The sequence below is a fragment of the Drosophila virilis genome, chromosome X (assembly GCF_030788295.1).
Source record: "Drosophila virilis strain 15010-1051.87 chromosome X, Dvir_AGI_RSII-ME, whole genome shotgun sequence".
Classification (NCBI taxonomy): domain Eukaryota; kingdom Metazoa; phylum Arthropoda; class Insecta; order Diptera; family Drosophilidae; genus Drosophila; species Drosophila virilis.
Window position 1 is genome coordinate 429,231 of NC_091543.1, and position 19,639 is coordinate 448,869.

Here is a 19,639-nt window from a genome sequence, read left to right on the forward strand (position 1 = left end):
GAAAGCAATAGCGGTGTCTTCTGCTTAGTTGCATGCCACGAAAATAGGGTTAAATTGTACAGAAATCACGCAACACGTCCCCCTCAAACAACAGCTGGGATGGAGGGGGGCACAGCAGATGGCAGGCAACATCCAAGAGCCATGGCTTTGCTTGACGCACTTAACACGGCGATGGCGACATGCACTTGAGTTGCACAAAAGCCCACTCACATACACACACACACACACACACACACACACACACACACACAGACACACTCGCACACATAGACAAGAAGCAAAGCTACACTCAGACAAATTGTAGCTTAGAAATAAGAAAATCGCCATGAAAAACTATCTGAAAATATTCGAACGATTTTTCTCATATTTATAAAAAAAAACTAGCGTGTATTGCCCGGCGCTGCCCGTGAAAAGTTTGCTGCTAAGACTTTCCTTGAATGTGGAAAACTGAAACCTAACCGAACCATCTCCACATCATTGTCCATTAAAAAAAAAAATAGTGCATCGAATAATAAACCAGATTTTAGTTAGTCTTGTGCTGAGAATCTAGAAGCCAACAAATAAACTTTGGGGCCGATCGAATGGTAAAAAAAATAAGGTTCATTCAAACGTTTTTCGAGACTATTCCACACTTGCGGGTTGATTTATAGCCGAAATCCCGACTTAATGTGCACCTACATCACATAAGGTAAGTAGAGTGAAAATAGAAGCTTCCTCTTCTCCTAAGGTTTGGGCAGTCAGTCAATCAGTCAGTCTGTCAATCTGGATAAACCGTTTTAAATAAAAATATTTTTTTGCAAAAATTGTCTTTCTGCTTACTTCATAAATAATTCTGATTAATAGAAAATATATTCTATTATTTACATGCATAAACTTTCTACATTAGAATTTCTTTCCACTAAAGAAAAAATTCTGATTAATTGGAAATATATTCTAGTATTTAAATGCATACACTACAGAATTTCCCTCCGCTTAGTAAGCAAATTGTGAATAGTTTTGAAAATTGTTTCGGTTTAAGCCTGTTTCTTAATTCTAGTTAGATTCGTTGAGAAAATGTTCTCAGTGTACGTTTTTGCACAGTTAGATGCAGTAGACAGCCAGGAGACAAAACGAAGCCAGACGCTTGTCTAGCCCCTGCCCCTACCCCAAGGCGCAACCCTAGTTTTGAACCCTTTCAAGTCGACCACCCACCAGTGCAGCGTGCCACATGCTGCATGCCGCATGCTGCATGCATTAGAATGTCGACTGCGACGCGTTGTCGCTGCCTCTTGTCATGTTGACATAGAATCATAGCTGCTGCCGCTGCTTTTGCTGCTTGCCCCCGGTTTAGTTGCAGCATCAACCCCCGCCAGTGGCAGGTGCAAAAGTGAGTCTCGGCTGTAACGAAAGTGAAACACGGTGGTGGCTGCCATATGAATGTCGCTCAATATGAACGTGCCCTCCCCCCCCCCCCCCCACACACACACACACACACACACACACACTTTCCACACGATGGCTGCTGCTTGAGTGCACTTTTTGCACTATTCAAAAGTTAAAGTGGGTGTGTGTGTGTGTGTACGGGTGTGTGTATGGGTGTGTGTACGGGTGTGCGTGCGGGTGTGTGTGCGGCTGTGTGTTGCATGGTTGGTGGTGCAGCCAACGCTTGGCACGTCTTGCACTTTTTGGGGTCGTTTCTGGGGCTGAAGGACGAACGGGAGGCGTCGCATTACAGCCAACCCAACGGGGTGGTTGCCAATGCGAATGCCAATGTCTCAGTCGCTGTCGCAGTTACAGTCGCGGCCGACGTCGCAGTTGGCGTCGAGTGCAGCGTAGAAGGTGCAAAGATGACTTCAAGTGGCATCGATGCAGGGGCATCCACTTGAGCTGCAACCCCAGTTCGACTAGCGACGCTTCTTGGCGGGCGCGAAAAGTGAAAGCAGCTCGAGAAAAAAGGGATTTCGATTGGGATTGGCTTTGGGAATGGGATTGGGCTTCACGGGCAGGTGTTCGTCATCGTTAGCATAAGAACCAATGAAATTTAGCTTAGGCTCGTGTTGCGTGCTGCGCTTTACGAGCCGGCAGCCCCAAAGGACCTGAGCGGGCCAGGCTCAGCGCCAGCGTGAAACCTTGTAAAACCTTCGAATGGAACCCAAACGCACTAATGTCCTTAACGGTAGGACGCGCTTCCAATAAAAAGTACTTGGACTCTAGTCGATTGTTGCCGCACCAAGAGATGCCCTCTAAAAGACAGCGCTTCCGAGTGCTCGGAGGAGAAAAGCAGGAGGAGAACCAGTCAAAAGACAACCTATGAAAGTGTGACCGAGGTCGAAGACAGAAATCTGGCCAAGGTCAAAGACAGCAATTCTTGCTTAAGTTCAAGTTTGTTTCTAAAACCCAAATTTCTAGAAACTGAACTCAAATTCATGACTCCATCTGGGAAATGTCATGCTATGTATTTCCAGCTCTTTAAATTCGACTAGTCAAATTTCTTTACTAAGAAATTTTAGATGTAGGTGCACGTAGTGCCTACGCAGATCGAGTTTGTTTCCGATAATCGATATCTTTCTCCGTTTCCAAGCAATCGATACAAATCGATATCGATATCCGGTGTTTTGGGCAATTTTGGTAAATGATAAAAGCTAGAGTCACCAAACTTGACATATAGCTTCTAAAATAGAATATATATATCCATTTGATGTTGGAAGAAGAGGGTTCAGGGTATCTCCTAGTCGGAAGCTCCCGACTAGAACCTCTTACTTGTTTTTTTTTGTATAAATATTATGATTAGATACTTTTGTTTTTTAATACTTTTTATGGGTACAACTATATAAAAATAAATTTAGAAAAGTTCATTTTGTTGTACATCCTATGTTTTTAAATTAATTGTCTATGCACATATTTTTATTTCCTCGAGGTGGGACAGACAACTGGGCAACGCCAACGTCTAGCTTTACTCGGCTTTCTTCTAACCTGTCGCAAGCCTATTCACAACTACATCATGCCTTTTACTGATCCTGGTTACAGAGCATCTGAAATAAAAACTTTGGCTGTCGTTTACTGGCCAACAGTTTCTTTTCGGGCCTCATGTGCGCGCGGCGACACAACTTTTTATTCCTTTGTTTAGAATAAATATAAATGTGCACGTGTTTTGGCCACGGCCTGCGTTTTAGTGGTGGCAAAAGCAGCACGAGGCATGGAGCATGCGGCATGTGGCATGTGGCATGAGGCAATGAGGCAACAAGAGGCTGTCGCGCTGGGGTTGCTGGCGCAGTTAAATTTTAATGTGGCCATATCGATATGCGTGCATGAATCTGCTGTTGCCAGCCAAATAATAGTCAGAAATAACATTTCGCAACGTGCCAAAGCCCTTGCTGCCGCCCCCTCTGTCGCTGCCTACGTCGCAGTCGAGAAGAGCGGGAAATGGGGCGGAGGCTGCAACTGAAGCTGGGCGGGAGGCATGTCTTCAGTGTAGGCTGCAGATCTAAAAGTGTCCTCGACACCAGCTGAGAGTCAGTCACACACACGCACACACACTCGCGCACGCACGCACGCAAACACACACACACACACACACACATATATACAGAGAGAGAGAGAGAGAGATAGAGAGAGAGGGAGAGGTAGCTGTGCCGTGTGCATTTGCCTATGAATATCTCATGAGCTCAGGAGCTCACGCAACTGAACATTTCTTTTTACTTTGCATAAGTTCGCAATTGCGCAAATTCTAATCAATATTTGCCGCCAACCCCCCCATCCCCCTTCCCACTCCGCGTCACTCTGACGCATATCCAGCTGGTAAAAATAAGGCAACGTGCAGGACGCACTCAAGCATTGCTGCTAGACTTAACATTCAATTGTTTCTGCAACGCAGCCAAATGCGTGCCTTTATTCAATTTGAAAGCCTTAGTCACAGTCACTTACTAAACTAACTAACTCGTCGGTATGCCTGGGAGATCTTTATTCCCTACCTGATTATATTTTATCATACTCAAGCATTTTATCCTTTAGTTTTCGAACTAAAAATTAATTTGGAAATATCTAAGAAAATATTTTTCTAATAATTAAATTTTTTTTTAATTTAAATAATTTAATATTTAAATTTTTTACCCTTTCACTGAAGCTTATTCATGTTATTAAATGATGTCTTTTTGAAAGAGTAACAGTAAAAAATTGCTTACCAGAATCCATCCAAATTTAACTGATCTGTTTTCAAAACAATTTGATATCGATTTAAAATCGATTTAGATTTATTCACAATCTGGAACAACAAAATGAAAAAACAAGTCGTGATGGATAAGAATTTACTTTTTAAACCGAATCGAAATCTATTCATGTATTCATGTATAGAAAGTCGGTTTGACACCGACCAGGTTTGGGCCTAGAATTTGCTATGAATTAAACCTCCAGCGGATTAGTTGGTTAAACACAGACTAGGTTTATACATATACTAATCGATATTACCCAGATTTGCCCTTTTCAAGGTTCGCGTCTAGTTGAAAAACAAAAAATAAGGGCTATCTTCGGCACCCCGAAGATTTAATACCCTAGCAGATCCAACCTTATCTTTTTTCTGCTTTCTCTTCTTTTCTTGTTTCTAAGAAGCACAGAGAAAATAGTTAATGTCGAGTTTGGTCGAGATATCTTAATAAACAAAATCGTTTTTCATTCAAGAATCTATACTCAGACCGATCGTTTTTATGTCTGTTGTGATATAGTTGTCCGATGCAGCCGTAACCGACATATGTACTGCAAACAGCAGAAAGAGGGACTTCGGAAAAGTGTTATGACTCTCTCATGAGACTAGTGCGCATAGAAACAGACAGACAGACATGGCTATATCGACCTAGTCGTTGTACCTTATCAAGTATATATATACTATATGGGATCGAAGATGTCTCCTTCTTTGCGTTACACATTTCGAGACCAAATAAAAATACGCTCTGCAAGAGTAAAATGGGATTTTACATAGATATGTATGTTCGAATTGATATTAATCCAATCGAATAGAAAACCAAAACCAATTTGTCGATAATTACCCTTCTTTGGAGATTTTGTTAAAAGTGTAAACCACGTCTAAAATTGATACTCAAAAAGATCATTGAATACGAATTAGAGACCGAAATTATGATAATCAAAAAAGTTTTCATACAAGCATTTTCCATAAATTTTCACAATATTTTACAATGCAGTTCACCAAAACCACGTCGTTAACTTACCTCATGTAAGCAGTGTACTTATATCTATATATTTAAAGATATATATATAGATACGACTTGGAATATATGATTAAGAGCTATTTTAAGCCTTAACATAATACCCACTAAGATATATAGAGGGTGTACGGAATATTTCTATACTTATAAAAAATATTAAGAGCTTAAATCAAACATAAGAAAAAGATAAGCGTATACTATAGGAAGCTGAAGATAAATAAATTCAATTAAGTTTAAAAATTAATTAAAGAATATATACACTATTTGTTGGGTCGAAGATTGGGCCCTTCACAAATTTGTTGGTCCTTGCTTAATAAGAAAGCTTTTTCCAGGTATGTGCTTTTTGTCCACAAGCAGCTTTATTGGTGTAAGGACTTGCTATTTACAGTTAAAGCTTTGACTCTATATAATAAGCTTAAAGCTTTACAAGCAAAGCCCTACATAAGGCCACGCCCTTTCAAAACATGTATTCTTAATTTCAACCCTTAAATCTCTACTTTCCTGGCTTTTAGTACGAAGCTTTTCATTAAACTGTCAAAACCTTTCTTCACGTCTGTCAAAGCTTTACTTAAATCTATACTAAATACTTAAGCAATTACAGAAACCTGTAAATAAAATGCTTTTAGTAAACTTGAAAAATTTCACAAGCTTGCCAAAACTTTATCCAAATTTTTGTTCAAATGGCGAAATCAAATTTGTTAAAAGGGTTTCTTTTGTTGTTTATATAATCATTTTATATAACAATATTCAGGCTTGCTACTTTTAAATGTATTTTTTTTTTATCGATTGCAAGTTAAAGCATTAGTAAAATTAAAAAAATTTTAATTAAAAAAAAGATAAAAGCTTTAAATTTGATTTATAATAAAGCAAAATGGTTTATGTTGTGGGTCAAAGAAACTCGATAAATGTTGACTTGTCTACGATATTATTTATCCATATGTATTATTTACTTTAATTATCATTATTTAATTATTTAAAAATAGTTAAAACACGATCAAAACGTTGCTTTTTTAGAAAAGGGATCATTAATTTATTTAAATATTGTCTCTGCGAGAGCAGAGATACTTCCAGATTTTTCAGTTGATTATAGTTAGTTGCAAGCACAGTGAAGCTTGCCCCGTGTGGCTTTACATTAGATTTATATATGTATAAGTATTGTGGGAAAGTAATCAAATACTCGCGTATGTGAGAATGTACACATGTGTATATGTGGCTTTTGAGTTTTCTACGAGTTTTCACTCGCCTTCCAAACGTTTTTCCACCAACCATTTTTCACTTGTAAATAAGTGACAGATAGTTGGGCTTAAACGGAGCTCGCAGCCGTCGTGAGTAATCGGGGTTTACATAAATTGATTATTAATATAATTCATATATATTTTTGGATGAATTTTGTCGCAGATGCCACACCCACAACTATATATGTGTGACATCTGCCGTATTGCTATAGAACATGTCGCGTATTATTGCATTTAGTTTTGGATTTTCATTTTTGATTTCCTTGTGGTTTTTTACACATTACAAGCTAATGTAAAGGTGTTCCATATATATATATATGCTCTGGCTTCAGCTTGGGCTTCTACCAAATAATTGTAAGCATTATTCTAACTTGCATTTAGATGCACATAAAATAATTCAAAATGGATACAAAAATGGGTACGAGTAGGTGGCGACGTTCTCTCTTCTTTGTTCTCTTCTTCTTCTTTTCTTCTCTTCTTTTTTTAGTGTATAAATTAGTTTACTTTAAAATTATATACATACATAAGTATCATTAATAATGCGTATATCTAATAAACGTCGCCGTATTGTTTTTTTTTTTCATGTTTCATATTTCTTGATTTCTATTTAGTTGATTTTGTTTTAGTGCAAGTTCACATAAATTCAGTCGTGATTTAAAATGGTTTTTTGTTGTTTTTTGTTTTTGCCTTTGCTTTTGCTAGTTAAATAAAGCTCAAGGTTATAATGCAAACCGGGCGCTACACACAACAAGGCTGCGTTCGATCTATATATCTATATATATAAATATATTTATATATGTATATATATATATATATCTATATATGTATGCATACATATATCAGACACACGGTATGTAAATGCAGCTCGAACATATTGTTTTAAGAAAGTAACTTGCTTACAAATAAAGTATGAACACCAATTGGCCTTCTCGCCGATTCTCAATATAGATAAATGCCAACAGAGTTGTTAAAATTTTATTGGGATTTTTTTCTCCTTTTTACCCTTAACCCAAAGAAAGTGGCTCACAACTGGTTTAGTGCACGGCTCGAAAACTTTAAGAACTGCAGATCCAGCAAATTTTTCTGTTTGGCTAACTTTCCCTGTATCAAGCAAAAATGGAAATAAAATGATCGAATATATTGACCTGGTCTTGGGCCTGGGTATATGGACACTTTTGTACGCTATATTTAATCCTTGAAAGTTTAATAAAGATCGGACAACAAATAGCTCAGTTATTGTAGAAAGCATTTACCATAGTGAAAGACTAGGGTATATAGTTATAGAAGGTTAGGGAGTATCTACTAGTCGGACAGGGCCGGCCAGCAATGGCATTATAATAATACTGGGATTCGTCGAATCAGTTTATTATTTCAATTGAATTTTAAAGGAGATGTTCTCTTTATACTATAAGTCCCGAAATAAAAGTCCTCTATTTAGTTTTTCTTCTCATCTTCTTGTTTTTTTTTCCCCTTAGGCAAAAATCTCTTGAATACCAGCCCGTGTTTATTGTCAGAGCTTTATGAATTTCTCAGTGCATGAATATTGCATTGATATTTGTGTGGAAACAGGGCGAAAATGTCCGCTAAAGATAAATATTCCTGATCTAAACGAGTCTACGCATCTCAGAACAAGGGTTTTTTTCGATTTTGACCAAGTTCTTTTAGTTTAATAGCTGTTCATGTATACGGACGGACGGACAGACGGACATGGCTATAACGACTGGGCTGAGCAGGAATATATATATATATATATATATATATATATATTTATATATACATATATATATGGGCACATATATGAACCCTTCTTCAGTTCGATTTAACCGTATTCAATGGGTTTAGGGCATAAAACACCAATTGATTATTATTAATGAGCGAGAGCCTGTTTTAGTAGTTTAGGAATTTAGTTATTAGCATTTTGAAAATACATTTAGAATCGCAATCGAAATGAACGCCCGTTCATACTAGAATCCCTATGATGATGTACTAGTATTTCAATATATATGTATATCATGTTTTTTTTTTTTTTGTATACATTTAATCATTTTCTTTAGTTTGCAGAAATGAGCGCACTTTTCGCCATAAGGTCCTCATCACCTCATCAATTGTTATTGTTGTTGTTTATAGATATATATATATATACATATATATATATATATATTGTAAGCCCAATAAAAACAGCTAAATAGCTAAAAGTACAAATTGGAAACGTTTCGTCACGTTTTATCCTTAAATTGTTAATATTGTTAATTTTTTTTTTTTTTTTTGTATTCTGTACTCTTCTATTTCATATATCATTGCATTCGAATTGGTGTTAATGCATGTCTTCGCTCTGCTATTAAGCAACTACGTAGTTAGTTAGTGTTTAGCTAAATCCTGGTTTTTGCATCTCTGTTTCTATTTCTGTTCTGTTTCTTTCTCAGCATATCATATTAATTATATATTTATGGTTTTATAGTTTACTTATTTAATATTTAAGCTAAGCAATGTTGGCGGTGTTTTCTTTGTGCTTGCTTGTGCTTTTTCTTTAGCTTTTTTTTGTATTTGTTTTTGTTTTCAATTTCGATTCAACTATTAAGCGTATTAATGCACTCTTCAAATGCGGAAGGCAGAAGGGAAGCCAAATTAGTCGACTACTCTCAAGGAAAAAAAAAGGTATCTAGTGTTCGGTATGCGTCGTTTGAAGAGCGCTCTGTCTCCCCGAGGCGAGTTTTCCAAGATTTTCCAATCACTCACTAAACCTGGCGAGAAAATCAAAGCACATTCACACACAATACCCCGCACTCACACATACACGCACACGCAGGCACACACACAGAAATGTTTAACATTGTCATATTCAGCGTTCGAAAAAAAAATCAATAAAACTAAGCAAAGAAAAAAACTCTTTAAGCTTGGGAGCTAACTGATCAAAAAAATGCCATTACTCTTATCTGTTTTTTTAATCCCCCTTCTTAATTATAAGAAAAATATTTCCAAGTTTCTTGCAAAGTGAATATAAATAGCATACATAAGGGTTAATGATAACCGATTGATTGATTTAGGTGCTCAACTTCATGACTGATTGATTGACTTACGGGATCTACCTGTATCTCAGTAGCAGATGGAAACGAATGATGTAATGTCATGTTTAAAAAGTTAATCAATCGAAATTTACAAAAATTTACAAAAAGCAATCAATCAATAAAGGCTACATCATATTTTCTTAATTCTCAGAAGAGAGAATGTTACCAAAATGTTTCCTTCAAAGTGAAAATAAATAACACACATAAGGGCTAATTATTGCCGATTGATTGATTTAAGTGCTCAACTTCGTAACTGATTAACTGACTGAATCTACATAAGAGTTAGGTTGATTGATGCTAAGCATGTTTCATGCCAATTATGAATAACTTACACTCAGGGAATTATTGATTGCAGACTGATTGATTGACGTGTTTCAATTCAGAACTGATTGACTGCTGGATCTGTGAATCAGACGGACGAGTTAAACTTGTCATATTTCAGAATTTATCGAATGTAGTAAAAAAAATATTAATAATAAATAGTCAATGAATGGAAAATGTGTTAAAGAAAAATTAAATCTACCGCTGCTCCTGTTTTTGCTCTGTTTTACAAAATAAATGTTTCCTATTTCTAGTTTCATTTCCTTCAAAGTAAATATTAAAACATACATACGGCTTAATGAATGGTGATTGAGTGATTGATTGATTGATTTAAATTTATAACAGAATGACTCCTGGCATATTTTCCAATTGAATGCAGCTCTGCCAAAAAATGGATCCCTGCTCAGATTTAGCTGTTTTTGCTGTTTTGTTGGTTTTTGTTTTATGATTTTGGTTATATTTTTTTGTTTAATTTTATTTTTGTTTGTTTTCGTTTGCTTGTTGTTTTTGTTGTTCATGATGTTGTGCTTGGTTGTGGTGTATTATTTAAGCTTGGTGTTGGATGATGGGAGTTACTTTTTGTTTTTGTTTTTGGATGGCATACACACGCTCTATAAGCATTGCTTAAATTCCAAGACTGCAATTAAACAGAGAGAGAGAAAGAGAAAGAAAGAGAGAAAAAGGTCGGCTTCAATTATTAGGTACTCGAAACAATAAACAGGATAACTTATACGTATCTAATTAATGTGTGTGTGTGCATGTGTGAGTGTGTGTGTAAATACTAACCAAACCTTAAGCTACATTCACAAAAACGTTTTGGGTCTTGTCGGTGTGTGTGTGTCAGTGAATGAGTGTGTGTGTATGGTGTGTATGGTAAATATTGAAAATAGTTTTTAGCCAATGCTAAGAGCAGAAGCAGTTGACATTTTGAATGTACGCTTAGATCTAATTGATAAATATTTTGTCCTAGTTGGATAATAACTAATGTGCGCTTTTATTTATTTTTTTTTTCTTTAATTCAGCTTCTTTTCTGGCGTTTAGATGCATTTGATTGCCAAAATCTGTTCTGGTTTTTCGGTGGGGCATTTTGATGCGAAAAAATGTCAAGCTTTCGAGTCCAATTAGAAAACAATAACAAAACGGAAACAGATAGCCGGACTCTTTATCAGCTTATCAGCTGCTAACGAGTTCGTAATTGGGCAATGTCAGGCCAAATGGCCTGATTGGGTTTGGAAGAGGGAGTGTGTAGAAGGTGTATTTGAAGGGGACTGTGGACTGATACGGTATTTGGCCTGTCGCTCGATGCCCTGTTGCCGTTTTGCTTACATTCGCGATCCCTTCTGCTGCAGCACCTTGGCGCGATCATTGAGTTCCAGCTCACGGCCGGCTGTGGAGCCGCACTCCTTGGACACGACGCAGAGGAACTCGTTGTTCTCGAACGGGCCATAGTTAGAGTATTGCATGCCGACGCTGATAAGCTGCTCGAAACGCCAGCCATCCGACAGCGTTGAAATCATCTGAAAAAGATAAAGACATGTTATAGTACGTGGCCAACAGTTAAGGCAAATACTTCAGACTTGAGACTCTGATTCATTCAATCGTCTATTCAAACCTCAGTCTATTTTCGGTTTTATCGATTGGATTGGGTGGGTTACCGTGCTTGATGCAAATGAATTTATTCATGCACTGCTCGAGCTAAGGGCATTACCTGCGTCAGTTCCTGTTCGCGGCACTGCAGCACACGATAGACGCGCTTTTTGTCCGCATGCGGTCGCTGCGTTGGCCGAGAATATAAATCAAAATTAAGTTGCGCTGTGCATATTCGATTCGGACTCACCTGGTCTCTGTGGCTTATGCACTCCTTCAGCTGCGCTATTAGCTGCGTCACATTGTAGAATTCGGCCTCCTCGAGCACACCCTCCTCGGAGACGCCGTCCAGCACAAGCTTGCCGTGGCGCAGATAATTGAGCACGGGCGCAAAGTACTTGGGATCTCTGTCAATTAAGTATGCGCCCGTCTCATCCTAAATGCAAATCCAAATCCGAATGCAAATGCAAATCAAGTCAGGCAGCGGGAAAAAGGAAACCAATTAGTCATGACGCTGACAAAACATGTGTCTAGTGCTTATAGAGGGCGAATGGGCGTGGATGGGCGTGTCTCTCTCTCTCTCTCCCTCTCTGTGTGTGTGGAGGTGCAGTTCTTATTGGAAATGTGTCAGTTTCAGTTTCGAGGCAGCCAACCATTCAGTCAATGCCTCTACCCGGCCTAGGGGGGATTTGTGGCAGACAAACGAAATGTTGTTTTTTTTTCCTACGTGGTGGGCCATGCATTATATATATATCCATATATAAGTATGTGCGTGTGAGTTGCATTCTACAGTAATGACATTTCTCTGTGCGCATATTCCTATTGTGTACTCTTTTATTATGCTAAATGATGTACTCAAGACCTGTCCGCCAGTTCTTGACTATATGACTTTCGGTCTTAATACCCTTTGCAGCAGGTGTTTGGCCATTTTGTAAGCATGTACGTAACATTAAGAGAGACAACTGGTTCTTTATAATTATCAAATTATGTGTCCCGATTAATACATGGTATAAAGATAAAAGATGAGCCGGCAAAACTAGGTAATACAAGGTATGTATAAATTTTTGGTCCAGATCTTGTCAAAACTTGGCATAGATAGGCATCATTACGCCATATACCTTAATAGAAGCTTTCGGGTAGTGTTTCCATTCAGAAATATATCTGAATAAGCTAGCAAATTATTAGCTATAATATTAGACAATCGGAATCGGAATCGGTACCCACCATTGAAGGGGTCTTCTCGAAGACCTGAGCCAATCTGGCCAAGTTCGTCTTGAAACTTCTAATGTAGTTTCATAAAAAAAAAGGCCGTACCCTAATATTTTGTGCATTCAATAAAGTTGATTTTGAGACATAGTTTTTTTGGTATAACTCGCAAGTTTTAAGAGGTAGAAGCCGGAATTCTGGCATGTGGAGTACTGATCCAGATTCCAGTCCGAAATTGAACGAAGAATGAAAGAAGAAAACTGAAAATTGTGCTACGACAGCTCGTGGGGTATCTTACAGTCGGCCAGAGCACTCTTGCTAATTTTTTTTTGGGTTTTACAACAATTTGAGAACAATTTAACTAAAGCAGGCGCAGTCTCACGCTCCCATCAACCATTCATTCATTCATCTAGGTGCCAGGCGGCCTTTATATATGCCGAGTGCATAAATATATATATATATATATATATATATATATATATATATAAACAGGGTATATATGTGGGTGCTTTAATTGGCGGGCTGCCTTGGCATGAGTTGCTAGAGGCGAGAGGGGAGGGGAGGGCCGCATGAATTTAATCAATAACAAAAGCGGGCGCACAGCAAGTAAAACAATCAAACATTTAAAGAATAACAAACATGCACAACTTTTTTTATTGTAATATATTTGTGCAATCGACAATCGGGAATTCGGAAAAGGCAACAACATTTGCAATTTTATAATGGGCATTCTTTCGGTACGGTTCGGTTCGGTTCGGTTCGCCTTTTGTTTATAAACTCGGCCAATGGAAATTGGCAAATACATATTTGTGTGTATGTTAGATACATATATATTTATGATGGCTAAAACTTGGCCAAATTTATTGCGCTATAGAAAAATGACGTTTTCTTTGTTATTGTTCTCCAAGGCAATACCCTTCCCCCTCCCGCTACCCTTTAACGACAATCAGGCCGCTAAGGACTAAGCCTAAAAAGAAGATAGATTAACTAAAGCTGGATTATTTTAGACGGGGGGATACGCCTTAGCAGATATGTGAAGATCAATTGCGGAGTTTGGTAAAGTTACCAAAAAGCAGAACAATTTTCCATAGAAAAACTCTTGTTTCAACCGATTCTTCCTTTGATATAACCGTCTGATATCGATAAGATATGGCTATGATACTGCTAACGAGTATGGTAAGGCTTTGATTAAGATTTCTATATGATAAAGTGCTCCGATTAATGGACCTAAGCATAAAGCTTTTAATCGAGAAACAGACAGACGAACTTGACGTTTAAAGTAATCAGAAACAAGCTTTATACGAGCTCCGAGCTGTTGAATATTATGCTAAATTTCCCTTTATTTATTTACGCTGTTTGAAATTTCTCAAATTTCCTTTTTATTAAATGCGTCGTTTCACGAATATTTCCCAATTTAACTCTGCACTGACAACCCTGGCTGCTGCAGTCCCTGTTATTCTTCTTGTAATTGTTCGTGAAATTACCTGCATGGGCAGAGACTGTGTGTGTTTTCCAGTGTGAGTGGGTGTGTGTGTGTGTGTGTGCAGTCATGGGCTGGCAATTCTTGGTGTTAGGTTTATGACTATTCACATAGCTGGCAGCTATGAACAAGGTTGCCATTTTAGCTATTTACTTGCTACATTTGGCCGCGCTCACATGTTAATAGCCGGAAATAGTTGTAAATTGTAACTGATTTAGCTTTATATTGCCATTTTAGCTATTTACTAGCTAAATTTGGGCGCGCTCACAAGTTAACAGCCGGAAACAGTTGTAAATTTTAACTGATTGAGTTTTTTTTTGTCAATGACAAGCAATAACAACCCTGTTTAGTGCTATTAGGCTATTTTTAGCTCCTTTTTAGATCGGATTCAGCTACTTTTTTTAAGCGGAAGCTGGCAGCACTGGCTATGCCCTCTATAAATACGTTTAAGCATTCCACAAAAATTTTAAACTATTGATAAACAAATATATGAGGGCCGTTAAAGCTGATAGATTAAGATTAAGAATAAAATATAAAGACGTTAATTTGTCAATCTTTGCCAGTGCGATTTGTTGTTATATATATACATATATATATATAGAAATTGCATGGAAATAAAAAATAAAAAACTAAAATAATGGTACACCCTTTTAAATAAAGTTCTATAAATTTGTTCAACAATAATAAATTTAACAAAAATATAACAATAATTTTTGTCTGTATATATTTTTTGTGCATTCTTTGATTATTTGTAAAGCGAACAAAGAATTGTCAAATGTTCGCTTAAAGGAGTGTTTACTATATGCCTAAATATACGCGCATTTACATTTGCATGTGTAATTAAATAAATAAATACACATGCAAAACATGCACATTTATATATACATATATATATATATATATATATATGTGTGTGTGTGTGTGTGTGTGAAACTCACCCGATCTGATATCAAATCACAGTCCTCTTGTATAAGACGCGACAAAAACGAATTGGGGTCACGGGAAAGCGTCGTTTTGGTGGTTAGAAAATAGGTCCCACCCACATTCAGCTTGACCCATTGGTCTGTGCCCTGTTTCTTAAGCACATTTGGGCTCTTGCGTGAGTTTATAAACACTGTGCTCATATTGTTGTTGTTGTTACTGTAGTTGTTGTAGTTGTTGTTGTTGTGTTGGTGTGTGTGCGCCTGCTGCTGCTGAGACGCCGTGATGCTGATGCTGCTGCTGCGCGGCTGGGTCTGGCAAGGCTTGACAATGCTTCCGTTATTGTAACTGTTAATTTTGTTGTTGTTGTTGTTGTAGCATTGCTTGCTTGCAATTTCGAGTTAGCATACAACACATACAAACATGCATGTGCATACAGGCACACGCATACACATACATACACGTGACTCCGCTGGATCCAGCAAGTAAAGTGCCAATCAGCACGCGGACGTTGGGAGGGCAGAGCAATTAGTTTTCCTGCACACGTCGTTATTGTCTTTGTCACCGTCGAAATTGTCACCTTATTTAAAGTTTCTTGCCCCTGCGTTGCACAGCGTTGCCTTGAAATTATCTTTTTGTGTGTCTCGCTGTCTTTCTGTATGTGTGTGTGTGTGCGTTCATGTGCTTGTCCAGTTTCAGCTCATGCTTTCCTGGCCGAGGGTCTTTGTTGCGGTTGTAATTTGCTGTAATTTCTACACACTATTCTACTGTGTTCAGCTACACTCGGCACGCGTTCGTCTATACAGCCACGTTTTGGTTTGTGCAACTCATTTATGTCACCGTTCCATTTGCATTTGATGATGGCAAATTATTTTCTCAATGAACATTAAAAAACAAAACACAGCCAAATACCGATTGATTGTGGTGGCCCAGCGATAACTAATCGATACATTATGGTGTGATACGGTATGTGTATACGATAGCTCAGCTTATTCCTAACTCAATTCGCCTAACTACACATCGATATTTGTGCACGCAACACGGGCAGCATGCCTTGTAATGCGCGCAGCGTGACAAAGTCTGATTGCTGCAAAATAACCAGCTATTTTGAATTCGTTTTTTAAACGCAGCACTGCAATACTGGCTTAACGTGCTTTGTCGATCTAATTGTTGATATTTAGTAATTAAACAAAATGTGATTCTAATTATTAATTGTGGCATTTTAATACAGCTCTTCTGTGTAATATTTTTGTTACGGAAAATGTCAATGATGACGTTATTTGGGCGTGGCGGCAAAGCAAACTTTAAATGCTGCCCCCTATTTTGCATGCGCTTATTAAACGCAGCATTGCAATCCTCGTTTAACGTGTTTTTGGCAGCTCAGTTGTTGAAATTTAGTAAATTTTTTTTAGTTAATTCTCAATAAAGACATTTTAATACGACTGTACTGTGTAATGTTTTTCGGACGGTAAATGTCAACTCTGTCAGCGCCCGCGCAAAAAGCCAAAACCAAATTTAAATGCTGCCCCCTATTTTGCATGCGCTTTTCAAACACAGCACAGCAATACTGGTCTAACGTGTTTTTTGCCGAATTAATCTTTCGATTTCTTTTTAATATTTTGTTTTTTATTATTGTTAATGACATTTACAACACAGTAGTGCTGTATAATGTCTTTATGATGGAAATTGTCAACTCTGACGCCCGCGCAAATATTCGCAAGCAGATGCGATTCGTTCGCTTAGTTCGTGATCAGTTCTCGACAGCTGCAGACGAAAAGCGACTTTTTGGATCGTTCAAAATGAGGGCTTGTTCATGGCTGGCAACTGGGCTAACATTGGCGCTGGCCTTGGGCCTGGTTTGCGCAGGCGTCGCGCCCATGACCACATTATATAAGCGCAACTCGGAGGAGAAATACGAGCCGGGTGAGTTGCTACTCGAATTAGACTTGGACTTGGACTTGGATTTGGTCTAACCTGCCCCGCCTTCTAGATTTGGTGGCCGTTTCGTCAACTGTTATTCCCTTGACGGTGCTGGAGGTGAGCTACGGGCTGGGCGGCAAGCCCAGCGATGCCTACAAGGCGGCCTACCTCCGCAAGCTGCGCAAACAGGTGCTCCAACGGGAGCAGGCGGAGGCCAGCGGCGCCACGCCCCTCGCCGAGCTGCCGCCGGCGCCCAGCGATGCGGACGCTTTGATCACAGGTGAGCCAAAAGGTAAACGAATCAAATCAACTGCAGCTCACGAACCATTTTGCAGTCAAATCCAAGCAGGCCAAAGTCAAGGCTGTTTAGTCTGAAGACGGAGCTGGGCCAGACTCGCGTGCGTGGGCCTCCTCATGATATCATTCGAATTTTGCTTTTCTCTTTTTCTCTTTTTTTTTGTTTATAAAAATCTAGTTAATAAATTGCGTCATACTCTTCGCCAAATTGGGCTTCAGTTGTCGCTGGCAAAATGTTTTACTTTTTTTTTTTGGGGCATATTTGTTGAACATGGTTCGCATCCTGCTTGAAGCGGAAGGATGTGCGCGCCACGAATTGAATCAAAATTTCGAGTAAATGCAGTTTAAGGGCAAGCTTTTTTTTTTTGCATTCGGCTGCATCTGACTGCGCGATACTCTGTTCGCAGAAGAGGAGATTTTGGCTTATAAACTTTTCTCTGCAGAGGGACAGCTCGGAATTCTGATCGGGAATATATATGTGGGAATCGGACAAGCCCCTTTCTTTCTTTTCGATTAATGGGTGAGGGTCATAAAACCGAAGCAATCGAAGGGGAATGTCATCAATTTATGGAAGTTGAATCTAAGTCAAGCTTAAGTCAAAATGAAGGTAATAAAATCGAACGATTCAAAGCGTAATATCAATTTGTGAATATTAACTCTTAACTTAAACTGAAGTAAAACTTAAATTAATATAAGGTTATGCTCAAGTCAAAAGCTTTCCAATTGTGAATTCTGTCTTGTAAACGAAGAGATTCCAGAGCGCATTCTGAAAAGAATCGTCTAGCTTTCTCCCAGATTTTCGGTATGAGAGAAACAATAACCTTCGGTTGAACAGAAGCATATGGCAGCCAGCCAATATACCCGCTTGTACGCTGTAAACAAAGTATAGAGAACAACAATGTTTGCAGCTCCGGAAAGCACTTGGTCCATGTCCTGTGGCTCTCGGCATGGATAGCTTTGCGGGGCTGACGGTGGGCATTTTGACGTGCTTTGACAGAATTGTGATTAAATCAAACGAGAAATGACGAGAAAAGACGACAGAAACTGGCGACCTGGGTCGGGACGAACAAGGATAACTACAAGCAGGCCGCAGAAGAAAAATTACAGAACAGTCTAGGAAAAAAAAGCAAAGGAATTTCACATAGTTCAGACAACTGTGTGGTTGTCTGTGTGTGAGGCAAAAGGACGACAAATGGCGCTCATAAAAAATGAACAACAAAGCTTTCGCCCTCATCGTTTCCCCCCTGCCGCTTGTTAAACACGTGTGTGGGCGGGCGGGCTGTTAGGGCTGAGAGAGAGAGAGAGATAGATAGATAAACCGACAGTTATCATTAGCACACGCTTTTGTTGTCGAAAGTTGTTCGCAAACAATAGGCACGGCGACATCCGATAAATCCAAGAAATACACTTAACACATTTCCACAATTCATCTTAGCCGCAATCCGATTGCCCCAATCCCAGTCGGAAGTGACCCCCCCACCGTAAGACAACCTATAAAATACAACCTACGTATTGCCCAAATTATATGATGACAACCTGCATAAGACAACCTATGGACAATCGGATGGACAGAGGAGCATGCTTAGATCGACATACTTGTTGGATATGTTATATACACTTTCAAGGTATAATGGACAGACCTTCAATTTAATTGCATGCTTGGCTTTTTATTATGAGACGCAACTTAAGAAGTGCATCGGAATTTGTCAGTGTTGCTAGATTGCACGAGTCGCAAGTGTGCCAGAGGGGCCTTTGATTCCCTATTGCCTATTTATTTCTGCTCTGTGACATGCTGTGTTATGCAACACTGGCACACAATTGGTTTTTTGCTATGAGGCGCAGTCAACTTAACAAGTGTATTAAAATTGTTCAGTGCTGCCAGATCGGACGAGTCGCAAGTGCGGCTTAAATAAACACGAATTGGAATTACAAATTCAATTCGCACGATGAAAAACAAGAATAAGTGCGTGTGTGTGCGTATGAATTGCTCCATATCGAGCAAACACTTGAACCAACACTCGAACGGGCCAGGCAATGGGAGAAGCATCGGTAAGCCAAAAAGCCGCCATATGCGTGCTGGGCAAACATTAGTCAGACATGGACACGGACAAGCAGTTCGACATGGAAAGGGACAGGGACAGGGACAGGGGCGGGGACATTTAAACTGGCTAAAGTCCTTGCCCGTTACAGACACACACACACAGATACCTGTCAGCTCGTCGTTTGCCGTCAGTTGTTTATTTTCTTAAATACTCTTCGCAGCAGGGTATCATATAGATTTGGCATGAGATATGAGACATCTTCAGCTGCCTTAAGGTAGTTGTCTCTCTAGACATGTGTCTACGTCTGTGTTTCACGTTTCTTTATTAATTAGCGAAAATACATAATAATACTATACAGAGGTATACTCAT

At 38.8% G+C, this 19,639-nt stretch overlaps 2 protein-coding genes and 1 long non-coding RNA gene across 4 annotated transcripts in view; 1 reads left to right on the top strand and 2 right to left on the bottom strand.

Moving 5' to 3' along the window:
• Positions 1 to 5,050, bottom strand: part of LOC116650012 (uncharacterized) — a 59,844-nt gene extending 54,794 nt beyond the window's left edge. Inside the window, exon 1 of the long non-coding RNA XR_004303008.2 lies at positions 4,161 to 5,050. This is a non-coding gene — a long non-coding RNA (uncharacterized lncRNA). The remainder of the gene's footprint in view (positions 1 to 4,160) is intronic.
• Positions 5,051 to 6,929: 1,879 nt separating this feature from the next.
• Positions 6,930 to 15,935, bottom strand: inc (BTB/POZ domain-containing protein inc). 2 transcript variants are annotated; one of them, XM_070210649.1, is made up of 6 exons: positions 15,472 to 15,935; positions 15,028 to 15,358; positions 11,654 to 11,839; positions 11,525 to 11,590; positions 11,143 to 11,333; positions 6,930 to 10,453 (listed from the first exon to the last, which is right to left on the bottom strand). In XM_070210649.1, exons 2-6 carry the CDS (start codon positions 15,211 to 15,213, stop codon positions 10,441 to 10,443), a joined length of 642 nt encoding a protein of 213 aa, XP_070066750.1. In that variant the 5' UTR covers positions 15,214 to 15,358; positions 15,472 to 15,935; the 3' UTR covers positions 6,930 to 10,440. The 2 variants fall into 2 exon arrangements, with proteins under 2 accessions (XP_070066750.1, XP_015025121.1); XM_015169635.3 differs by having other exon boundaries at positions 15,028 to 15,935.
• A 739-nt stretch (positions 15,936 to 16,674) lies between these two features.
• On the top strand, positions 16,675 to 17,419 carry LOC6634737 (uncharacterized). The gene is made up of 3 exons (XM_032433322.2): positions 16,675 to 16,933; positions 17,001 to 17,210; positions 17,266 to 17,419. The coding sequence occupies exons 1-3, from the start codon at positions 16,687 to 16,689 to the stop codon at positions 17,298 to 17,300; spliced, it is 492 nt and encodes a 163-aa protein (XP_032289213.1). The 5' UTR covers positions 16,675 to 16,686; the 3' UTR covers positions 17,301 to 17,419.
• Positions 17,420 to 19,639: the final 2,220 nt, after the last annotated feature.